Below are 24044 nucleotides of genomic sequence, written 5' to 3' on the forward strand. Positions count from 1 at the left end.
AGGGTCGTATTTCTCATTATTCCCATGATAATCAGCATTCTGTTGGACAGCAGCGTTCTGATAAACATCCTTCTGTTGAACAGCATCATTCTGATAAGCAGCATTCTGTTGGACGGCATCATTCTTATTAAAACTGTTATAAGTCATCTTGTCAGACGAAGGTCTAAGAACCGGACAATCCGATTCTAAATGTCCAATTTTGACACAATTAAAGCAAAATAAAGTTAATTTCTCATACTCAACATTTTGGAAGAATCTTCCACCCAACCCATCAACCCAAACTCCCAAAGGCAGTTTGGTTTCTAAGTTGATACGGACACAGATTCGCGCGAATTCCTTCTTATTCCATTTAAACGAATTACCATCCAAATACATTGGTGTACCAATTCTTGAAGCAATCTTAGCAATATTGACTTCATCCCAGCAATGTAATGGCAATAGAGGAAAACGAATCCAAACGGGTGCAAATAAGCCCTTAAGAGATAGAGGTGAGAAGAAGGGCGACCATTTGTCCAATCCAACTATATGGCCTCCAATATACCACGGACCACCGCTAAGAACTTCATCCATGGCTTCGGGGGTCTTGAAAGAACAAAGAATCCAATTCAATCCCAAAGAAGTCAAATGAAAATTTCCAAATTTGTTCCATTGTCTCCGGAGTTCAATGCTACAAACCAAAAAGGGGATGTTCTTACCCAAGACTTTCAGAACAATAGAATTGGTGAGAATTTTGGAATTGGCCACTTCTAAATCAGAATTCAATTTCACCGCCACCCCATCAGAAGACATTTATGCAGATTCCAGATCAAAGTTGATCTTGATATGGTGAGGTTTCTTCCAAGCATTGAGAAACGAATCTTTTTGGTTACCAGGTTCATCAAAAGGCAGATCAACAGTAATTTTATTCAATGGAATAGTGTTAACGGTAGCATCAGGATTCGAAAGCTTATTCGAATGATTGAGGGGACCTTTGTTTTCAGCAATCAAACAAGCTTTATGGGAGAGAATCGCAGAAGAATAAGCATATTGATCCAAGGTTCCAAAAGAAAACCCGTTGGAGACAGGACCAGAACCGAGAAGTTGCGTAAGAACTTGACGATCAGTCACAGAGGCCAACAGAGTGGATTCAAACAAACTTTTACTCTTTCCAGCAACATCAGGGAGATGCAAATTGTCATGTTGGGCAATCGAACCAAAATAATCTCTGATGGTTAAGGGTTTACAGCAACTAATAGATTTTGAAGAAATCAGGGAAGACGATGGAGACGATTGAACCGAAACAAATCGATGTTTAGAGGATGGATGGATGATCGGCGGAGCACGGCGATCCGAAGGTGGCCGGCCGGCGGATGACACCGCCATGGAGGAGGCGGATTACCCGCGAAAAATCAAGATTTGAAAAATCTTTTCTCTCTCTAGGAAACTCAGAGTTTCTCTCTCTAATAGTTTTTGCCCGTGTCCTTTCAAGACCCCCGAAGCCATCATCGACTGTATTACTAGTAAACTCAACCACTTTCATACAAGCCATCATCCCTGAGTTCATCCACAACACTGCTTCAATTCATCATCATCCACAAACCCCACTTTCATCATCATCTCCGAACCTCTCCCCAACCTTATACAAAGGAGACAGAGACATAGGATGGAGCAAGAGGGGTGAAATAGATATACTTTCTATTGCATTTAATATGCATCCTAATGAAGAAAAATTAATTTCATTGTATTTCTTTTTACCTAAACAAAGAACACCTAAAAATCAAAATGCATTACATATTTTACTTTGCTTTTCAAAAAATACATGTATCTTAAGCACATCTAACCGAGCAACTCAGTAGGTAATGGATTTAAATTATATGACAGAGTTGTTGTCAGGAAAATAGTTGTAATCATCTCTCATTCCTTCCTTTAACGGTGGAAATTCAGTTCAATTATAGTTGAGCGATGGTGTTTGGACTTATCCACTTATTACTCCTTAAGAAACGGTTTGGATTTATCTTCTCTTTCAAGTTTATTCACGAGTTCAGCCCACTTATTTCTTTCCATTTTGTGGTTTTTGTTTAATGAGCAGCATTGTTTGACTTAGGCTTTCAATCATGATTGTGTTTCAAGGTTTGCTCGCTTTCTGCGAAATCTATGCCAAGAGAGTTGAGGCATTTAAGCATTTGTTATAAGTAAATTCTACAACATTTTTTGGATGTGGGATCAAAAATTTGTGCCCTATCCACGTCCCCTTTCTCTTTTAAAAGTCGTCAAGGAGAGTTTTAATGAGTATGTTCCGAGGCAAATTTTCAAAAGACAGATTGGATTTTGAATAAGATATTACCCAGAGATTTCGCCCTCATTTTACGAGGACTTTATGATTTGAGTTTAGGTTTCCTATAGGCGCAAGTCCCTATAGTTAATTCCCTCTCCCGATAGCGAGAGTGAACTTTCGATTAAGGCTAGTCATCAAACAGATACATAGTATCTAGCATATAGTAGCAGAATGTTTATGCAGTTGAAAATTTAATATTTAAAATTTGAAATTCACCATCTTGCACTTAAAGCGAATGGTAGAAGGAATGATGATAGACCTGATCAAGATGTCATGGTTCCATCGTCCTGGATCATTATAATCCCAAGTCTACATATTCAGAGGAGGTAATCAACCCAACCTGACAGAAGGACGTTTTCGGTAACTATGAGTTGCTGTGTTTAAGGGTACCTTGTAGACATAAGGTGAATGCTTGTCTAAGGGGACAAATTTGAATCCGTCTTAGCTAACATAGGTCTTTATGCCCTATCGGTCATATCCTATTAATTCATAACTCAATGATTTAGCAATGTTGGAGAAGACACGAGCTCTGACCATGATCATAATTTAATGGTGTCATTTGATGGCAAAACCATTCGGTTAGAGGGTCTCGGTCATAACCGTTTACCTATGGTGCCATTTAGCGGCGAAACCATCAGCTAGAGGACATGTGTCATGTCCTTACTGGAAAGAGATGGATTGAGAATGAATCATAGTGATGTTCTCGACAAGACATTAGTTCTTTGTGAACTAAAGTAATTTTCAAAATTTTTTACTCGACAAACTGTTACGGATGGTGGATGAATTTTTCTTTAAGTTATTTAAGTGTTTTAACTTAATTTTAAATATTTATATTGTTGATAAAGAAGGATTTTTTATGTCTTTGATGGGTTTTTGAAAGTTAACATTTTCGGTTGAAATTTACATTCAACCCAATCATTATCGGGATGAAGTCAAAGTCATTTTAAATGCTTATATTTTATAGGAATTTGGGAGGCATTTGAAATATTTGGGGTCCTCTCTGTTTGAGATTTTAAGTCAACATGCCCATCATCAGGGTATTTATGAGCAATTTCATTTTTTCAGTCGAACCTTGTCGACTCTGTTTACTTGCCAACAGAGGATCAGTTTCATCGCTAGATTGATACCTGTACTAATGATTTTTTCTTGTAACAGACCTTGAAGGCTTAATATGAACGTATAAAATAAAATCCCGGTTGACGCTACGACCATGTATTTGCTTGACGGTTCAAGCTATGTCAACTCCTATCAATTCACATAGAAGGATCAAGCTTGATCTTCAGTTCATTCTTTTGACTCGCGTAGCATCCTCAGAGGTCGTGTGTATGCATAAATTACGCTCTTCAGGGCCCTTATGGGTATATATTGTTGAATGCATTTTGCATGATGCATTTATATGATTATTATATGTATGCATGATATTGTTGGAATGAAGCCCTCTATATATTGCAAATGCATACGGAATGTTTGATTGTTGTTGTTTGTACGAATACCATAATATTTTTTGCATGCTTTTTGTACCTGTCTGTAGGTAGTGTTATCATTTGCAAGTGTTGATACGAATTACTTGCTACTTTCCATAGGTAAAATGCTGCGTACATCATAGGTTTTTCAATGATGCATGTAGGTACTTGCATTTACTATAGCTCTCTATATTTTGCCTGTAGATAGCATATAATATGCATGGCGGGTCCCCCACAGTAGTTTATGGGTGCTTGCATTTGATGCAAATCATCCACTTTTGCTTGCGAGGGATTAGTGTATTGGCTTGTCATTGAGTGATTGTCGATTGTAGGAAGGATTTGATATCTGTTGCATATCAACTATTTTTGCTTATAGGATATCGGTGTAATTGTCCAGGTTATTTGATCACCAGTGACTACATGAAGCTCCTAGCATTCGCGGCATACTACACATACATGCCCATAGGCAATATTACCACTTGCAAGTAAATCTTATATGTTCCATTGCATGTCAATGTGGACGACCAGTTGAGCTGCCATTCATCATTGTTCATCAACCATTTGTTGTTGACTGCAGGTAGGTTTGTATATTCATCTGCATGTTGACATCGGCTGTCAAAACAAAACAACGCTGCTTTTTTCCCTACATGGTTCTTGCACATGTGGGCTGCATTTAATGCAAGTCTTTCAGACGTACTTGCAGAGGGGGCCATCATATCTTTTGTCAGCATTTGAAGAGATTTAAATGTGTTTGTTTGCATATTAATTGTATGCAAGCTGCAAGCTACACTTTCTTTGAGTTATGCAAACGCATCTTGATTGGTCACTCACTTCATGATCAATTATTGTTATTTGCATGGCTGAGTATGCTTGTAGGGCATTGTTGTTGTTGAATGCTTGGACACCCTAATGTATGTTGCGCGCCACATGTACACGTCTATAGGTAGCATCGTCACTTCGCAAGCAGGTTCTATGTGTTCATTTGCATGTAAATGACATGGGCTACCAGTTGAGCTGCATTCATCACTAATTTTCCAATATATGTTAGCTAACAAGTTGTTATATCCTTTGTCATTACTTATAAGCGAGTCAATGCGCTTGTTTGTCAACAAAACCTCTATCGATTACAAGCAAGGTAATATATTTATACACGTTGACACCAGCTGTCAATCAACATTAAATTCTCTACCACTACTTACGGATAGGATTGTTATATGCATTACAAGCTCCCTGCTATTATCTACAGGAAAATTATGTTGGATGCTTATTTTCTACTACTGTTTGCAAGTGTTCATATTTGAAGCTGGTTATAAATACTTATTTGCATATGAATTATCACATCATAAGCCCCCTAATTTGTACTTCTGCTGCAATGCTTGCAGGGAAGTCATTATACTTGTGTCATGTCTACCATTATCTTTCATAATTGGCTTGACGTACTTATTTGCAGTAGTATTAGTTGCATGCAAGCTGTTGGTGTTGACTATAAGACAATGTTGCATTCAATACCTGTTGTCAGCAATCATCTTTATTTGGTATGTTGTGTGCATGATAGACCTTCTACTACTTCTTGCAAGGGTCACCGCTTCAATCTACAAGCTGATTGTTGCTTGCATATAAGGTCTTTCTGAGTTGTATGTAGCAGATGCTTGTGCATTTTGTGGTTGGCCTTTGATTGCAAGTTATTCATGTCTAAAGGTCTCCCGCCATGAGTTCCCTATTTGTCGATTTGTATTCGCTTATGTATTAAATTATCATTTATCATTTACATTTTTAGTTTAATTGTACATTTTAGAAATTAGGGTCTGGTTTTCTGTTATTCTATTTGCAAGTTCTATTCCCTATCATTTAATTTGAATTAGGTCCCCTATTGTTCATTTAAATTTTGTGCATATTTATTCCGAATCTCGGCAACACCCCAACATCTATTTCGTTTAGGGGAAATTTGGGGAGCCTTAGCCTTCCCGCCAAATCAAGAAAGACATGCACACTTAGTGTCAGGTGACACCGCGGCCGTAATCTTCAATCGCACCACAAAATTGAAGGCGTCCATGGGTTTTCAGGGGTACCTATTTAAAATGCACAATTCTGACCCCCCAAGCACTCAAGTTCATATAAAGGTACTTAAGTTTTTGCCTAACCATGCTAAGAAAAGCATGCACAATGATTACCTGCCTCGTTGCAAACACCGCGATGAGCTTCCATCTACCGTGCTAAGAAAAGCACGCATAGGTGGTTGCTCGCCGCGCTACAAGCGCCGAGGACATGATTTGAATTATACCTTCGTGATCGGGTATAGGCGAAGTGTCAACGATATTTGTGCTGATGGCTATGTCGAGATAGAGGGCATGTGGATTGAGGACCATAGATTTTTTTTTATATTCCTTTTTTTCTCTTCTTCTCTTTTTTTCTTTTTTTTTTCTTTTTTTTGACAATTAATTATAATTAATAAAAATTAATTATAATTAACTATAATTAATTATAATTAAAGATAATTAATTACAACTAATAATAATTAATGATAATTAATTATAATCATTAATAATTACTTATTACTAATATAATTAATATCAATTAACTATAATTAGCAATTATTAATTATAATTAATGACATATAATTAACAATGCCGTTGCCAGGTCCCGTCCTAGATGAGAAAAGTTAAGGGTTGCGTTAGGTAGTCGATAGCCAGTGTAAAACTTGTTGAATAATTATGACATGAATCCTTAAAAAATTGTGTTATAACAGGACATAATGGATAAAAAAGATTCATGTAGCTGACCCCACGTAGTGGGAGAAAGGCTTGATGTTGTTGTTGTAATAACTATTAATTATAATTAATTATAATTATCAATGATTAATCATAATTAATTAACTATTAATAATTATAGTTAATAATAATAAATTATAACTAATAATAATTATTTATAATTTATTACAAAAAAATCATAAAAATTTTACCTGCTGTAGGGGTTTAGTCGGGAGATGTCCTCAGGGAGAAGGGAGGTGGAGCTTGTGGAGAACGTCGGGATCTACTTAGGGAGCTCGATGCAAGTGGGCTCGATGGAAGGGATCGAGAGCTAGGAAGGTTGGCATCGGGTTTAGAGCAAGGAGGTTCGCCAGCAGGTGGTCAGACAAGTGAGGTGAAGGCTCAGAGTCGAAGCAGCTTATTGGAGTCGGGCGAAGGCGCTAGAGCAGGGTGAGGGGCTCGGATTTTGCAGCAACGTGCGGGATTCAGTCCGCTATAGGGAGAGGATCGTCGACGGGATGAGCTGGATCGATCAATGGGCTAAAACCGTCGAATGGGGTGAAGACCGGCGATCTCTTCGAGTGAGCTGGGCCAATTGATGGATATAAGTCGAAGTAGGTGCAGGATTTAAGTGTGAGGAAACAGAAACGGGAAGCCTCATTTCTTCCTCATTTTAACGACGAAGGCAGAGAGGTCGTGTGAAGCATGGCCGGAATGGAGATCGTGCGAAGCTTGTCGCATAACATGCTGTCTGACGTCCGAGTTGCTGGCTATGCGGGATTTGAGCGGCGTTCGTGCTGAGAGAGATGTGCAGTTGGACAGATATTTGTGATTTAAGCAATTTTTTTTTGTGTTTAGATCAACATTTTGTTTAATTATATTCATATGCAAATTGTAACCACCTGAAGAATGATATTTTCCGGATGAAAAAGGCAAGAGTGAAAAACTAATGGTATGCAAGTGAGTGAAAGTCAAATAATTATATTCATAATAGTTTTTTTTTTATTATATTCGTTATAGTTTTTTTTTTAATTATATTCATAATAGAGCTTTTCTTGGGGGAACATTTAAAACTAATGAAAGTCAAATAATGTCCCCCCAAAAAAAGCTCTAATAAATGGCCACTTATTCATATGAAATAACAACCCAAACGAGAAGTTTAATCTTGAAAATAAAAAATTTTATCAAGAATATAGAAACACTATTTGAAATGAAAGTCAGCGGTCAGCCAAAGACCTTTAAAAAGAGCCTCTTGTCATGCCCAGTAGCTGCAACCCTTAGGACAGACTCTGCTGCTCCTATTGTATTAGCCAAACAAGCAGCAAGGCTATTGGAAGTATCCTGAGATAATTGCCATTCAAGGGGATCAACTGGTACCCTTCAAGAAATAAAAAAAAAAGAGAGGTAAACAAAAAAATCTGATGACTGTCTCAGATGCATCATTTGAAATTAATTTCTACTGAAAATAATAAGTGAATTTGAATATCAAGTTTGTTTTTTACAAAGTAATAAATGAGATGGAGTATTTAAAGAAAAAATATATCTTCGGTTGAACCTGAAGACAGAAATTTGGGATCCTACAAAAAAATTTGGGAGTTGGGACACACTAGCTTTGTCACAATAGACTCCCCTTGGCAAGCAAGACTGAACTATTCACTGGCACTGGATAACAGTATCCGGCCGGCAGAGAGATGCAATATGGGCTTTTCATCAAGCAGATGAAGAACAAATGCAGACTCACTTCGAGTGAGTCCAGTTAGTGTTGCATAATCCCCTGAAGTTAAATTCATACTTAATAGATCTCATGATCATTCAGAGAAGGGCTTGAGCAAACAATACTCACAGGATGTCTTCCAGAGTAATAAAACTAGGGGATTCATTTGTTATCACAGCATGTTTGGCAGTTCGGTTGTATGCAAAATCCTTGAAGCTGTCAATCTGTTCCCAGGTTAACAGAGAAGCATAAAAAATAAATAAATGATAAATTCTTAATAGAGGTTTCATGTGGGAAGCAGACGTAAGATTTGATTCATGAATTTTATAATCTTCAATTACCAACCAACCAGATAAGGATGTTCATGGCTTTTGGTTTCAGGACAATTGCTTCTATATCCATCAATTCAATAATTTAAGCATGTAGTCAAGGGAATAGTGCACAATTTCTACATTTATTCATGCATTTCCAACCTTTGAAGAGATAGTTTATACCAAGAGGCCTTCCAAGCATTGGTTCAGCCTAATCGAACAGGTTTCTGGATATTTAGGTGTACATTATTGTTGAGAAAATTAGAAGTGAGATACAATGGGCTAACTTAAACAATAGATTTTTTGCTCTGAGCTTTTTAGGCACAAATAAGGATTCATATGTAGCTACATACAAAAATTACAACAAGAAAACTTTGGAAAGAAAAGAAAAAGCTATAAAATTCAAGAGCTACGGTGGCTAGCTACCCCTTAAGAGCTTGTTAGGCAAGAGGAGACTTGGTTAAATTCTTCATCTTGTGTAACTACTTGTTAAGAGTTGGCCTAATTCCTCCTATCTTAAATAGGAAATTAACACAATTTAAAAAACTTAACAATTCTTAAAAGAATTCACAACTAAAATCATTTTCCCTCTTCTCTCATTCAAGTGGATTCAAGTGGGAGGCTACCTCACTTTATCTGTAATGACGGAGAAACATCAAGGGGAGTGAAAAAATAAAGTTTCCAAGGCTTTGCAAGACTGATCATCCTCTTCGTCATGGTGAGAGTTGGACATTCTAATTTTTTTCTTCTGTTTCTTTAACACTGCTTGAATCCTCTAATACCAAAAGCTTCCAGCAATGGAACTAGTTTAATCTCACCACCTTGCCACTAGGATTGCAATTAAAAATCCCTAAGCTCTATTAGACTTGTTGAAACTCCTCATTAGCATCTAAGCTAGTCTAAAGACTACATTATTAATAAACTCTATTATTAAACCTCAAACATAGAAAAGTAAATTTCCTCTCTAATTTTAAAGGTTTCAAATAACTCTCTAAATTTTTGAATCAATATGGTCGGTACATCTATCTTTTCTTCACAACAAAAGGTAAGCAAGAAGTGATAATCGAGATAAAAATTCCCATATCAAGATTAAGCATACATTAAAAAAATAAATGACATTGTATTTGATGAATATTAGAAACAAGATTAATTGTAAAAGAATAAATATCTTTAATTTACAACCACAAATGATTGATAAAGACAGCTAATATCATCCTGTACAATGCCAATTTCTAGGTTGTTATTATCTAGTACATGTGTGACATATTAAGATATTCAATAATATTAAGAACAAAAGAATTTACATAATTGAATGAAGCCATGATCAATCTCCTATTCACTTCATAATTTATATTTACGTAGAAAAAAATCAACTTTAGGCTTTTCTTTTTAAAGAGATTCAACGCTTCAAATGATAAGCAATACAAATATAACAAAACATGTAATGTTTATGGATTCCCTAATGAAGATTAAATCTACTTAAAGCAAAATCGGTGCTAAAATTAAGCATGTGAAATTCATGAGGAAGCCAGCAAACAAGCAACTACATATCAATTAAGACGAATCATAGAAAAATTAGTAAAATCTGAGTGAATTAGTGATAAATTAACCAGAAGAAACAAGTCAATAGAACTTGAGATCATACAAGAACCACATCAAATCAAAAGTTCATGCATATAATTGAAATTAAGATATATGGAAAAACTCGTGAAATCCAATCACACTTCCAACTAACAAAAAAATTTAGATAAAGAGGTAATGCAAATCTCAAAGCTTATATTCATTAAAAAAAGCTAGACGTGTGTGATGAAACAAGCAGATTGACAATTCAAGCATTGACTTTAGTTGATCTAATTTTAGCAGTTTTTTTATTTATCTTTTAGATTTCAATTTTAGTTTTTTTCATGTCTGACAATCCCTATGACTTAGATGAAGATACAACCAAAAACGGTTAGAATGGAAGCGTAAACTTTTGATAGTCAAATATATACGAAGGCATTTTCAATTGGGTGATGGATATGGATAATTTCTTTAAACGACAAGCAATATCAGGTGAACATCAATTAGATTTGCTAAATTGAGAATAACTGGGCAAGCTAAAAATGTATTAGATGAGTGTGGCAAAATAAAAGGAAAAGTTGAGTAAAGAATCTACAACTATTTTGGTTGAAATGAAATAAGTTTTTAAGGAAAAATATCTGCCATTGTCATATCATGATATAGATTGCTTGATAAATTTAATGCCCTAAAGCAAAAAAAAAAAACTATCACAAAAAATATGAACAAATTTGAGGAATTACTGTTCTGTACTGAAATCATTCAAGATTTGAAAATTGAAACTTTCATGTTTATATGTCGATTATGACTTTTGACAAAAATAAAGAGATAAAACCTCATCCCATTCCCTCATTTGAACATACTTTCAAACATGCCTTAAAGTTTGAACATTTGTTGAAATCTCCTACAGCTAGGAGGTTTACTACATATCAAAAGCCTTGTCTATGTTTCAAACCTATTTCAAGCATGATGATAGAATTTGCAAGCTTATCATAGATAACTTGAATTGAATAAAAATTGTTACTAAATTAACTATTAATGGCATAAGTAGAAATTTGAATCACACTGCATCCGTATAAATTAGCTTGACTAGATAAGACCACAATTTTTGTAAAATAAAGATGTTTAGCACCCATTCAAAATGATATATATAGTGATAGATCATTCGACTATATAAAATTGATTCAAAATAGTCTCTCATGTTGTAATTGTGATATAAACTTAATCTCAATTTAGTCCCTCGACTATATAAAATTGTTCGCAATTTAGTCTGAAAGGAATCATTTTGGAACAATTTTATATAGTCCCGAGATTAAATTAGAGCAACGTTATACTCTAGGACAAAAAATGACCATATATATGAATAGTTGGGGTATTATTTTGAAATTTAACCCCAATTGTGAAGGTGAGTGGATAGTAAAGCAATTAATAAGATTACCATAAAATATTGATTTTTTATGGCTAGGTCAGATAAAATGTTGAATATAATAACTAGAGCTATTATCGATTCAAAACTTATTATGAGAAGTGATTATCAATAGGTAAGAAAGCAAGAGGGAGATGAATGAAAAATTGCTTTTAAAAGAAAAAATGGATAGTATGAATCATATGTAATGACTTTTCGATTAACTAAGACACAAAATACTTTCATTAGAACCATAAATAATGTACTTCAGCCTTTAAATGAAGAATGTTTGATTTTGTATTTTTATGATAAATTGATTTATAGTAAAACTAGATGGAATAACTAGAAGCAATTTTAGGAAGGAATTTAAAGTAATGCAAATAAGAATTAATATATAAATATGAAGAAATATTTTTTGTTACGTCATCTTTTATAATTCTTGGGATTTGTTATATCAGTTGATAGACTATACATCTTGAACTTGATAAAATTAAAGAAATTAATAATTAGCAAACACCAACTAATATTCATAAGATTTAGAGTTTTTAAGGGATTTTTATATTTTATAAATGGTTTATTAAATAGTTTAGTATTAAAATGACATCAATTATCAGTTCTCTTAGAAAGCTAGAATTTAATTGGACAAAATATTTTAATTATAGTTGCAATGATAAGGAGGCTTACACATGCTATTGTACCTAGAGTGATAGATTTCAATGAACTGATTGTAACCTCATGTCATGAATCAAGTGGGAGGTGTTGAACTCATGAGCCTGATGTACACTAGTGTCTTGATAATTATAAAAATTATTAGTTATCCTAATCACAGTTTGAAAAATATGTGCAGGAAAGTAATTTTAATATTAATAATGCAGAAAGCACATAAGTGACAGATTCAGGGTGAGGACTTGAAAAATTAAACACGAAGAAAATCCGTAAATATTAAAAAAGACCAAGAATTAAATGTCTATAGATTTGTAATTTGTATTTTTTATTTTCTCGAGTCTTTATGTATGTTAGCATAAAATATGTTGAATGATCACACGCACATAAGGGGAGGTACAAAATTAAATAGAGTTCATTAAAACATTTGATTCTCTACTTAATCATATTGTATTGTACTGTTTAATATGAAGGAAATTTTGTAAATTCTGAAAATTAAGTAAGAATAATTTAAAAAAAAATATTGAAAATTTGCATAACTAATCATACAGTATGATACAGATTACATAGAACGATCAGCTATTCAAATCCAAACCATTAAAATTCTGAAATTTATAAAAATATATAAATTCAAAATTTGAATTGTTTGTGGTAGACAAATTATTGATACAAAGTAGTAGATATAAACTGTGAAAGAACATTTTTATGGTGGAAGTAGACCTTTGAAGCTTTAGAGTTGTCATCAAAAACTTACTGGTGGTATTCTCAATTATTCTTCTTATAGGTGGGGAGACAATTGATCAATAGGTCAAGCACCAACTTGGGTAGTGCATTAGCATTGTTGTCAACGAAGGGCATAGGCATTAATTTCAAGGACATGTGTTGACTTTTGTAATAACCGGTTTAGCTGGCCGGTTCAATTGAATCGACCGGCCACCTATTAATTCTGCAAAACAGCGGGGAACAGAACTGAAGGCTTGCGTGGGCGAATTTAGATGGCTCGATTTGTGATTTTTAGCAATTGATCGTGTTTAGGGATAAGAATGATCAACTTTTTTTCATTCTTATCACTAAAGAAGCAGTAAATTGGAAGAAATCTTAATGAACAAGAAGACGATCGAGAGGAAGAGGAAAGAAGATTTGTTGAGTTTTTTCTTTCCATTTCCGTATAAATTCCCTTGTTTTGCTTCATTTAAAGTAAGTGATGTTTTAATAAAGGAATAGGAAGAGATTGAAAGCGAGAAGAAAGGATGTTGGGAGAAAAAGAAAAATTTTAGAATTTTGAGAAAATCTCTATTTGTAAGAGAATTTCTTATTGTATAACTTATATTAACTTTTGTTATTAAATCACATTTTCATGAAAATTTATATTATATGAATTTAGGAATTTTAGAAAGGGGGCGATCAAGTTGTAGGAGTTCAATTTTTCAAGAATTCAACAAGAAAAAGAAAAATTTAGATTTGAGATAATTATTAATTAAATGAATATTTATGAAAAATTTATGGAAGTTAAATGAAAAATTTTCATGGTTATGAATTTCTTTAGGTTGTACTAAGGATCGAGGACTTAAAAGAATTAAAGTGAGTATTTATAGAATTTCTCTTAATTTTTTTTTTCTATTTCATTTTGAAAGAAGCATGTTAGATAAGTGTTTTAAGACTTATGTTTATTTTTTAAAACTATTACATATAAAATAAGCAAATATATATAAATACAAACACGTGACAAAAATAATATGTAAAAAGACTATATAAGGGAAAGAGAAAATAAAATTAGAAAGTATTTATGCATATATATGATATTTATATGTATATCAAAAGTATATATGAATGAATGATATACGAATAAATGAAAAAACAATAAAAAGAAAAGTAAAGAAAAATTATTGACAGAAGTTCACTCCCGTATGGTACTGACTGGGGAAGCACTGTATTCGTGTACGTTAAACAGGAAATGAAAATGGTAGTACCTTAATTGATACATTTAGACAGTGCTCATGTATAAATGAAAATTGTTATGAAAATGAATTAAATGTCAAATATGTTGAAAGAAATGTTACATAAAAATGGACAATTATGATTGAATATAAAAGGACTTATATAAATTATATGGCTTAATACATGAAAGATGTATGTATTTTTTATTTTGTATTAAGAAAGAAAGAAGTATATATATATATATATATATTTGATATACTTGTGTTTTTGTTTTATGATTGATAATAATTATCCACTGAGTTTACATGATTAACTCAAAACACTAAATAAATGTTCCAGGTAGATCTCTAAAGAAATAGAAATGGCAGAAAGAAAATAGTATGTTTATAGAAGACGACGCATCAATGAAAACAGATAAATTATGATCGATGAAATTATTAGCTTTGATAAATGGAAAAAAAATAGATTTAATTGAATATTTCTTATATTAGTGGCTCTTTAGCTGGATAGAGATGTCTTTATGTTATTTTACTTATAAAAGGAATAAAAAATTACTACCGTCTGATTTTCGTTCCCGCCTCGTTAGTACGAGCATCAGGACCGGGTCGTGACAAAAGTGATATCATAGACCAATTTAGATATGAATCATATTGAAAGAGCCATTAGGATAACTATTAATGATTTAATGTAAAATGAACTATCTTATTATAAATAGGAACCAAAATAATTTTGAAGAAGAGGAAGTGGAAAGGACAATACCTAATGTTACTGTTAACCCTGATGCACTGACACAAATGATAACAGCTATGACTCAGTTGATTTAAGACTCAAAGAATCAAATATCAGGGTGTAGTAGTTAACAATGCAGAACTTGCTAAATAACTAAATATAAAAGAAAAAAAATTCATATTATATAAATATTTATCTATTCTTTATAAGCATTAGGAAGATGTTAGTATGGACTTTGTACCAGGATTACTTTGAAACTATAGGAAACATGATTATATGTCATGGTAGATCAATTTTTTAAAAGGATTCATTTTCTTTCATAAAATAAATGTTTGATGTACCCCACACACACTCATTATATTTTAATGATATCTATAAACTGCATGAATAATCCATAACTTTCCTTAGAAAGGATTGGATTCCAAGTCCTTCCAAGTGGGTTTATCTAGGATTTGATATTGCCTATAATTGAGTTTACATATAATTCATTAGTTAATAGCTCAACATGCATAAACCCATTTATAATAGTCGCAAATTTTTATCTTAGATCTAATTGAGCTTCTTATGAAGTCTAGGCCTAATGAACTTGCACAATTATTTGCACTTTATATACATAAATTGCATGAAGATAATCACAAAAAATTGATTATTAATTATGATAGTTAAAACCCTACTGCTTATGTGAATAGGATATATGTATGATTTTAATTAGATGACAAGTTAATAGTTTGTTTAAATCGTAAAGGATTTCTATAATGAGATTTTAAGAAATTAACTATTAGAAATGTGAGGCAATATATAATCAGATAACACCAGTGGAGTGAATGTTGAAGTTATGATATTAGTCCAAACTTTAATCTATCTTGACTTTATATCATGAGCTAGTCACCAATGACTTCAATTTTTCCCTCTTTTCATCTCCTTCGAAATTCACATCCAACATTTTCCCAAATGGTCATATGCAGCTTATGATAGAAATAATAGTAGATAGTGGTATTATGTCAACAACTAATGGTGGAAACTAAAGGTATCTTATACACTTGTGTGACAAATCTATATGCAAAATATTATGGATTACATTATAGAAAGCAAAACAACCATGGCCATATTTGTTTAATGAATATCAAATGTTCAATTCATTGAAGCTAAATTTTTTATATAAAAAAAATTGATGCAAATCACAAAATTCATACTCATCCAAAATGCAGGATGAGTTCCGTTGAGACAAGCTACTTAACAATGTGAAAATTAACATTATTCTAGTTTTTTTTTTCCAATTTTAGTTTTATCATCCCTATAATGATTCGTATGAGAATATGTTGTGTTCATTATTATTTTTGACTATTTTTTCTTGGTCTGATTAAGTTTTCTATGTTGAATTAGTTTGGCATTGCCTATGTCCTAAAGTGGTTTAGTTGGCAGGTTGTTGTTTGGTATGGTTGTGACTTAAGTTGTGAAATCATTTGTTGGATTGTTTGGGGCCTTTATTTGGGATAGGACTTGAACGTTTGGTTTAGCAGTGACTTGTAGCAAGCAAATATGCCTATCAATCTTTAGCTACAAGATCTCCTTGAATTTAAGTAATGTAACCATTTGATAGTTGTTGGTTTTTTTTTTTCTTTTTTTGCATTATATTGCATGAATTTAGTGATTTCATATCTATAGGAGTAGGTCATTATAACTATCCATTTATTTAGTTATTTACACAAAATTTGTGGTTATAAATAAATGTGTTTAAAACATGTAAAAAAATAATAATTCCATGGATATTCCACTTTGATTACACATTGCTCTGCTTTTTTGCTTATGTAATAATTGGATGTGATTTTTCGTAGCATAGTGCAATTGAAGACTCTGGATTTACAAGGGAAGTTATCTTCAATCATCACATCCAATTTGAATTTATTTATTTACTTCTTTGCAGCAACTTTATTTCAATTCTCTAAAATTAATGATTAGTTTGTTTATGTGATTGAATATTTTCAAATTTGATAAACTTTATTTTTTTATTAATTTGTGACCAAACATATAATTATTTTATTATTCCTAATTTTTCAACAATATTTCTATCAGGTTATGATTAAAGAATTACTAATTTTAGGTATTTTTAGTCTTCATCTAAAAGGACAATTAATTAGTTAAATTAGAAGTTTATGAATTGTGAATTTGACATTATGTACTTGCTTATTGTGTAACTTATCCTAGAACTACATTAGGAAACCCTAAATCCTAAGATTTGATCCATCAAGAGAAGAAATAAAAGAAAACTAATCCAGAAAAACTTGCACTTAAAATAAGGACACCACATGGCCAAAGAGTTTTGGAAGAAGATCATAATATCCAAATAATAAATACTATTTACTAGTCAAAGTACCTTGAAAAAATTTTTACTCGCAGATTTATAGAAGTGAAATAGCAAAATGGAATAAAAAATAGCAATAAAGGATCAAATACATAGACTTTGAGCTATGGATCATATGTCCATTTATTTGTCAAATATTACTAGTGCTTCTTCAATAAGAGAATAAATTTGCAACCAATCGTGGACCCTGTACCTTGATACAACATTGCTCATTGGAACTTATGCATATTGTATAAAATTCCCTAATAACTTTGTGAGAAGAGGTGCCTCCTCAGAAAGGTGCTCACAATGAGCAATCCCAAGTGACGTTATCAAAAACATAAGTTTTTTATAAATTAATAAGACCATGTACGGGGTTGACACATATTCAATCTTAGAATGTCAAGAAAGTTGTTGATCTATTGACAGGGGAAAATTCTTTCAAAATGAATGTTATTAGTGACTATGATAGTCCTAGATAGTCCTTAGATAGTGAATTTCCAAGGCTTATAGAATGTTGTTTAAGTAGCACACATATCCTTTTATTTGACACCAAAGATCCAACATAGGTGCCACATAGCACTATCTATACATTTAAAATTTCAAAGCAACAATAAATGATAACTTTGAATCATGTCCATGGGTTTTAAAATTCAAAGACGATGAAGACCTCAAGTTTGAAGTTTGAATATAAAATCATAAAACCTTAAGACAACACAAGGCAGCCTTAAAGTAAATCTCGCACCTTAAAAAATGAGAAAAAGAGAAAAGGATAAGTGAGTAAGGGCATCTCCAACCGAAAATGTCATTTTTCACTGCAAAATGCAGGGAAATCAAAAAAATGCCGTGTTTCATCTCCAATCCAACGCCATTTTGCCGCTAAAATGGTCGTTTTCGTTGGCGCCTTTCTTCCCAAGCTGTTCGGTAGAGAGAAGAAAATGCCGCAGATGAACAGTGCAACGCCAATATTGGCGTCGCACTGTTCATCCGCGATCAAATGGCGTCAAAAATGAAGATCGGTTGGAGCAAAGCAAGAACGGCAAACAAGTGTTTGCCGTTCGGTTGGAGATGCCCTAAAGCTGCGAAATAGGAGAGGGCTTGGGTTAATACTCAGTATTGTGCTTAGTATTGGTTAGTATGAACAATAACACAATATTAACACGAACTCAATACTAACCAATATAAAGCAAAATACTGAGCATTAGAGCAAGAAATATTTCTTTGAGCTAAGCTCAAGAACAAATCTCTTAGTTCAAAGAAGCCCAGCTCTATCACAGAATGTCCATGAAATTGATCATCGACACCAGGGTTAGGTATTCTCAAATCTTAGACAACAAAATCGAGAAACTTTGCTTTTCCCCAAAACTAATAAGACACAAACATAAATTCAAGGTGAACTAAGACCAAGTTGCTTATAAAAGATCCAACCTAAATCTATTAACCAAATTCCAGAGTATAATTAAAGCAAGATAGAAGATGTAAATCGAAAAAGCATAGATAGATTAAAGTTTCTATGAGTCCGCACGAGATATTCATCTGGCGAAAGAGCATGCCCAGGATGGCGAGAGAACAGAGGAGGACGATGAGAACGTCAGAGAAGAGCGACAGGAGGCTTGAATCCCGGTACGCGCAGTGGTAGTATACGAGACTTCCGCATAATAGCACTACAGCCGGTCGACCTAACTCCAATCCACCCTTCGAAACCGCCGCAACCTCGTCCATTTTCTCCCCCTCTCTCTAATGGCTTGTCTGGGAGCTCAAGATGGCAATTTTTTTTTATTTTACAGCAGAGAAGGATTGCAAATGCAAATAGAATGAATTTTTTATATTTTAGGCCGAAATAATTAGATTGAACCAAGTGCATAAATTTGAAAAATATTGAGTTCATTTATTTATGTGCGTCTATTTTCGGATTAGGAACATACCTTTCAATGCAAAAAGAAATTTCACACATAAGATCATACCAATAAGAATTTTTTAGTCATTGATTTTATCATAAGATCTGTATATTTCTTAGATATTTGTGATACATCTAAGATTTTGTAATTTTCATAAACTTCAGCATAAAATCTAATGATAATAAATCTCTTTCTTATTTGATCTTTTTAAGGGAAATTTATAATAATAAAATTGCCTTTATTTTATAGCTAAAAATTTGAAAATTAGTATATGGATAATATTTTGACGCCCATCTAGCTTTTATAAGCTTTGCCTATTATTTTTCTTGCTTGAAAGAACGTTGATCTTAAAATATTCATCATTGCTAAGAGGATACTATCTATGGGATAGTTTCATGCCTTGAAGTTTAGAGGTTGTGACCTAGTGGTTTGTGGTGTGAGAAGTGAGCTTCTCATTTTTTATTGGAAGCATTGAATGACTTCATTATCCATCAAGAAATATTGTTTGAGAAATTCTATTGTGAAGGAGAGTTGCTAAAAAAAATTTTGACCGAAGAATTTGAAAGTTCGAGGAGGTTGTGAGACCTCAAACAATCAGTCCATGGCTAATTAAGAGGGGAATGAATTGAAAATTTAAAAATTTTTAAATAAAAAGAAAATATTTTTTTTAGAATTTTTAATATTTGACAACAAACACCTTAATCCCCAATGCAGAAACGAATTAATTTCATAAATAACAAAAAATCAGAGTTTTTCAACCACACAGTAAATCACAGAAAAAATAAAAAAGCGGAAAATAATAAGAACAAACACACCAAAATTTATAGTGGATCAATCCAACCTGACCTACGTCCACTCCTTGGAAACCTCCTTTTCTAGGATTGAACTAGCAAATGTGTATCTCCTTTTGCCCCCACAACAAGGAGGAGAAGCTTTAAAAAAAGTAATATAGGTGAATGGATTAAAGTGAACATTGATGCATCTTTGTTAAAATCTAATAGAGCTGGCATTGGTGGTGTGTTCAGAGACAATAAAGGTAGACTTATACTTTCTTTTGGCTTTGTTGCAAATCTAATTTCATGACTTATGTTTTGATGATTGACAAACACTATTTCTCTTGGACTGCTTGTTGCTTCTAACTTTTCAGGAATCGAAGATCGGACGATCAAGAAGAAGCCAGTTCAGGATTGCGTAGGTTTAGGGTTGAGTCAGTCTGTACTTTTGTTTTTCCTTTTGAGTCTCTTTGTAATGGTAAAAAGAGACTGATGCAAGTAACGCCTAACACACACACTTGGAGACTTAGAATTCTGTTTTTACTCAATATCGGTCCAGGACGATTTTTTTGTATTCGGCCTGGACGATCGGCTTATAAACAAAAAGTCTAAATAAGGATTCTTAATTAGGCCAGCCGCATTAGCAATCCGGCCTAGGACGATACTTGTACTCCCGGCCATTGAAGGCGGAGGGAAGGAAGGACCGGGGAAAAACGGGGGAAGGGGGGAGGGGACGGAACGGAAGAGAAAGGAGGGGGGGGGTGGGGGGAGGGGGACCCCGATAAGCTCAAACAGAATAGAAGTTGCCGCCATAAGACATTAAGGATACTGTATGATTTTAATTATCCGGCCTGACGATAATTGACTCGCCTTTGAGGACGAAATGTATCAAATTATGTCTTCAATTATGATCAGAAATCACAAGGTGAGTAATTAAGGTTCTGTATTTGATTGACGATTTATATCGTCCCTGGATGATCGAGCAGGAATGGTCCGAGGTCCGATGCCAGTCCAAAAACCTATTAAGTTACTTTCAGGATGATTCAAAGATATCGGTCACCAGCTCGTATCCAGGACTATTTCTCAGAGGATCATTTTCCCAGATGATTTGAACTTGATCGGCCAGGACGATCGTAGATCGGCCAGGAGTAGGCCCTGGACAGAAGTTCCACAGCCTAGTTAACGTCAAGCCTGATTCCGGTGTCCATGATAATTCTTCGAGTCCCAGGAGGGATGCTTCTGGCCGATCTTTCTGAGTGTTTTTAATCGGCAGGCCAGTGTCCATATGTCCGGGCCTGTCCAATAGGCCCTTGAGATAAAGTCGGCAAACTTGCAATAATGAGCTCTCTTGAAGCTCTTCTATTTAAGAGCCTCTGTTCTACGTTTTTGAAAAACCTTTGGCTCTGCCTTGACCTGAGAAGACCTTGAGAGAGAAAGAGAGAGGTGAGGGAGAGAGGACTTTGTAGGGGGAGCTTGGTAAGGGTATTCACAAAGGGTTGCCTAATCAAGTGATGTCGCACTCTTACATTGTTCTCGATCTCGAGTTTCTCGTCCGTTGACGAGGTCGGTAAGAGGTAAGGGTTAGCTTTTGAGTTGTGGTTCTCCTGCCAGCTTCAGGAGAATGAAAAAGGCAGATTAAGGTTCTCATGGCTTTGCCGGAGTGGCAAACGAGGATAAGTGTCTGTGAGGGTTTCTCCGCCTAGCCAATGGGCACAGGAGAGACGGTGGTTATGGTAGTGCATACTTGGACGGGTAGCCTCCAAGGAGTGGGATGTAGGTCGAAGTGAATTACACGAACACTACTGATAAATATTTCTCGTTGTTCTATAATTTTTTTGCTTTCCGCACTTTTTAAGTCCTGTCATTTATTTTGTCGTGTGCATTGTTGGTTATATACAATTTTGTATATACTTGTGTGAAAAGATAATTCTTAAAAATACCAATTCCCCCGCACCCCCCCTCCCTCTTGGTTAGCTTGGGGCCACTCTCTATAGGGGCTTAATAATTCCTAACAACTTTTAAGTGGTATCCAGAGCGGGATTCAAAAATTTACACGTTTGAAAACTTTTCGAATTAGATCCAATGGCTAACCTTGGGAATCGTACCTCACGAAAGGGTATTCTATTACCCGATGCTCCCACTGATTTGACACAACTTACCTTTTGATTGGTAAAACTCGCGTTTCTATTTTTTACAAATCACTGATTATCGCATGTGGATGCTTATTCAAGAAAGGTTTATTTCTGCCACCTTTCTCGTGAATTAATTGGCATTAAACTGAGTTGCTTTTTACTGACATGGACTTTCGATAACGTGATTTAGCTCAAGTTAAATGCAAAATGTTTGGAGTTGACTGCTTTTTCTGTACCTGTGCTTTAAATCTGAGGATTACATGCGTGTCTCAGCTTGCAAAACTGGTAAAGAGATCTTGGGATAAATTGTGCATCACCTATGAAGGTACTAATGAGGTTAAACAATCCCCGTTTAACATTCTACATGACTACGAACTTTTCGTATGACTTGATGAACCTCTTTTCTGACATGTCATAGGTTTACTCAAATTGTTACTTCAACTGCATTGCTCTAGGAAAGAGCTTTCGAACTATGAAAAGTGAAAAAAAAATTTGAGATGCTTTGCCTTCTTCGTACAGTGCTAAAAATTACTGCAAATCACTATCTAGGATTTGAACATCTATTCTATTGATTAACTTACTTGGCTCCACTCATTGCTTACGAGCAAGGGGGAATCAAAGAAATTTGATGAACATGGAAGAGAAAAAGGAGAACAATTGCACTGAAAGTGCACAAATCGGATTCTGAAATCTTCCGGGTCTGAAAGCGATGAAGTTGCCTTCATCCCATCAAGGCAATTCAAAGCTTTCAGAGAAACAAAAAGCACGCATCAAAGTGGAGAAAAGGTAAGGATCATAAACATTAAAGGATTTTTTGATGTTGTTTGTTTTGATGTGGACCTGGGACATGGTTGAGAGCCGATTGCCCAACACTTTCAATAACACAAGCAGGAAAAGATTGAGGAGAAACCTAAGTTTAAGAAGGACAAAAAAGAAAATCCCAAGGGTTTCTATGGGCAGAATCTGTACTGATTCACCTCTGGTGAGAGAGCGAACCGAAAAGGAAGAGCAACGAACCCGTGCTTAATAAGGGGAAGAAATCACTAGTGAGAGCCGAGAAGGTAGATGCCAGGAAGAGGGCTCGAGTTGCCCTCACAACGGAGCCCAACCTACTGATGAATTGTTTGAAATTGTGAGGAACCCCTTGATATGGAACGCGAGAGAAATGAGACCAAGAAGGATATAAGAATGAGTAGCTGAGTAGCACTAGTAATACACTTACGCACACATGCTAGCGTTAAAAGTGGAGACTCGTGTCTGAAAGATATACTGCGAGAGAGAGAAGTGTTGATCGTGGAAGATGCTCATTGCGTTAAAGAAGTCCCATGCACTGATTGACATTTACCAAAACTCATCACCTGTCTCTGTGGTTGCTCTTGTGATGGAAATTTGATGACTTAACCAATAAAAATGTTGGAACTAATTGATGAACATAAATGACATTACAAAGCTTCACACACCTCACCTCTAAGTTCGATCTTAAGAAATCTAAAAGATGATTGAAGGAAAGATTTGGAGAGTTGAGAATGATACCATTAAAAAGAACAAATTTGAGATTCAAAATGATTTTGTACATGTAAGAAAAATCGGATGACTTCCACTTTTTTATCCTAAAGCCAGAACCTCGGAAGAGGCATTATAACTCAAACCAATCTTAAGAAAAACCCTTTTCCTGGAGTTAGATGTTTTGTCTTGTGGCATGCTAGGACACATCTCACACCACTACCCATTTCACCGTAGTACCCATTGGTTGTGGAGACTGTAAAGATGCATGATTCACAACATACATACCTACATTGTATTCCTACTTTTTCCTAAGTAAGGATCCCAAGACCTGTTTGGTGTCCTAACATTGACTGTTGTTGAGTTGTTGCAGGAGTGCTCTCACCCCGAAAGACCTCGTGAGCAATAGGAAATACTGGCATATGAAGGCTGCACGACATCATTCATCTGCTCACAACTCTGCTGCTCAATGTATTCATTGAAATAATGTTTCTTGTTCGTTGTGTTGTATGGTTTTAGGTTTTTTATGTGTTTTTGTTTTCCGTTGTTCTCAAAA

General features: G+C 34.4%; 1 protein-coding gene across 3 annotated transcripts in view; it reads right to left on the reverse strand.

Annotated features, from left to right (window-relative positions):
* Nucleotides 1–18984, reverse strand: part of LOC110109686 (reticulon-like protein B22) — a 29641-nt gene extending 10657 nt beyond the window's left edge. For 2 of the 3 annotated variants that reach the window (XM_020840874.2, XM_020840877.2), the window contains exons 1-2: nucleotides 18708–18983; nucleotides 7761–7902 (exon numbers count right to left, since the gene is read on the reverse strand). In XM_020840874.2, the coding sequence (XP_020696533.1) occupies nucleotides 7761–7902; nucleotides 18708–18904 (339 nt within the window). In that variant the 5' untranslated portion in view covers nucleotides 18905–18983. Of the gene's footprint in view, nucleotides 1–7760; nucleotides 7903–18707 lie in introns of all 3 variants that reach the window. The other variant, XM_028691724.1, reaches the window with a different exon arrangement.
* Between the last annotated feature and the right edge of the window lie 5060 nt (nucleotides 18985–24044).

This window comes from Dendrobium catenatum, unplaced genomic scaffold (assembly GCF_001605985.2).
Source record: "Dendrobium catenatum unplaced genomic scaffold, ASM160598v2 original_scaffold_59640, whole genome shotgun sequence".
NCBI lineage: Eukaryota > Viridiplantae > Streptophyta > Magnoliopsida > Asparagales > Orchidaceae > Dendrobium > Dendrobium catenatum.